The following is a 1,469-nucleotide window of genomic DNA, read 5'->3' as shown; positions in this document are numbered from 1 at the left end:
GCAAGCAGATAGTTACAGATAGATAGATGAATGCTCAAATTCCAAGAACGCATTTTTATATTGGGTAAAATGGTGATAATTCAGTTAGGATGGAATCTTTAAATACCCTAAATGACTGCTCACTCAAAAATAAACTCTTAGAGCGTATGAATGGAAACCCGATGCCGATTTGGTCGTGAATTCTCATAGTTCCATGTCAATTATGATACCTGAATTTATTTATTTATATAAAAATAATTGTTAATAAATTTATTAATAGAAACGGCAAATTGCTTTAAAATGTTGTGCACAACAAATATATATGTATATTAAAATTTGCTTGAATCACGATAAAAACGTTACAATATTTTTGACCTAAATTTATATTCCTGCTTATAAGCGGAGGAGTTTTATTCTCGTATCATAGAAGGAAGACACAACACAAGTTGGTGAGATTAAGAAACAGAATTGGTTCTGTTCTAACAGTGAAAGTAGCAGAAACATGCGGGTCCATGTTTCCTCCATTTGCATTTTCCAAAAAGAGCGTGTTCCCCATCAATGCAAACCTCGTTGCATTGATCAGAATTGATGCATATCCCCATATACCTTGCGCTCCATTTTCTGCACACAGCTTTGTTGTCTCCCTCAGACCCTTCTATTCCTGTTACAAATAATAAAGTATTTCAGAACTTTTGCTGAAATTATCGAGGACGAACAATATATTTTTATCGGTACCAACAAACAAAATCCATCTATAAAGCTACAAAATAGCAGCAGCAGGGAGAGAAAAAGTATCAACAAACAAAATCCATCTATAAAACTACAAAATATTGATATAAAAGAAGAGAAACGTATAATACCAGCAGCAGAAGCAGAAGCAAACGTCGCTGTGAGCAACAATAACAACACCAGGCAGACATATATGCTCTTGCTCTTGGCCATCTCGTGAATTACAGATATTCAAACGCAATGTATTCTATGATGGTGCTACTTAAAATATAACAGCAATATGTTTGAGTTAATTCAAGCTTTGACGAGTTACAAATTTATAGCTGTGGAAGAATAACGGTGTTTCTATAAAATAGCTACATATTTTGACAGCAAACGGGATACGATTGACAACAAACTGGAGACAGTTGATAAATATCTAAAACAGATCTCGATTTATTATTGATTCCTATTCAAACTCTAACTGAGAACATGTCAATGTTGCAACTTGCATGTGAAATGAAAGAGGAGACTTTGTATTTGGATGAGGGAAACTACACAAATATTGACAACTTTGCTCGATCGATTGACAACGAGCGCACACCTTACAACTGCGGGTCTTTCTAACATCTTTGGTTTCTCTACGTAGGTTATAAAAATAAGTTATAATATTTCAGAGTCCAAATGAATATTAATGAAAGTTAAGAATTTAGAAGACGATACTTTTTATGATCTATTTTCATTTAGCTCGAAGATAAAATAATTTTAAACTTCGATGCTAA

General features: G+C 33.4%; 1 protein-coding gene across 1 annotated transcript; it reads right to left on the bottom strand.

The window, feature by feature from the left end:
* Window positions 1-282: 282 nt before the first annotated feature.
* LOC131079552 (antimicrobial peptide D2-like) lies at window positions 283-999 on the bottom strand. The gene is made up of 2 exons (XM_058017532.2): window positions 840-999; window positions 283-640 (listed from the first exon to the last, which is right to left on the bottom strand). The coding sequence occupies exons 1-2, from the start codon at window positions 919-921 to the stop codon at window positions 459-461; spliced, it is 264 nt and encodes an 87-aa protein (XP_057873515.1). The 5' UTR covers window positions 922-999; the 3' UTR covers window positions 283-458.
* Between the last annotated feature and the right edge of the window lie 470 nt (window positions 1,000-1,469).

This window comes from Cryptomeria japonica, chromosome 8, assembly GCF_030272615.1.
Source record: "Cryptomeria japonica chromosome 8, Sugi_1.0, whole genome shotgun sequence".
Lineage (NCBI taxonomy): Eukaryota > Viridiplantae > Streptophyta > Pinopsida > Cupressales > Cupressaceae > Cryptomeria > Cryptomeria japonica.
This window is presented reverse-complemented; position numbering and strand designations above follow the sequence as displayed.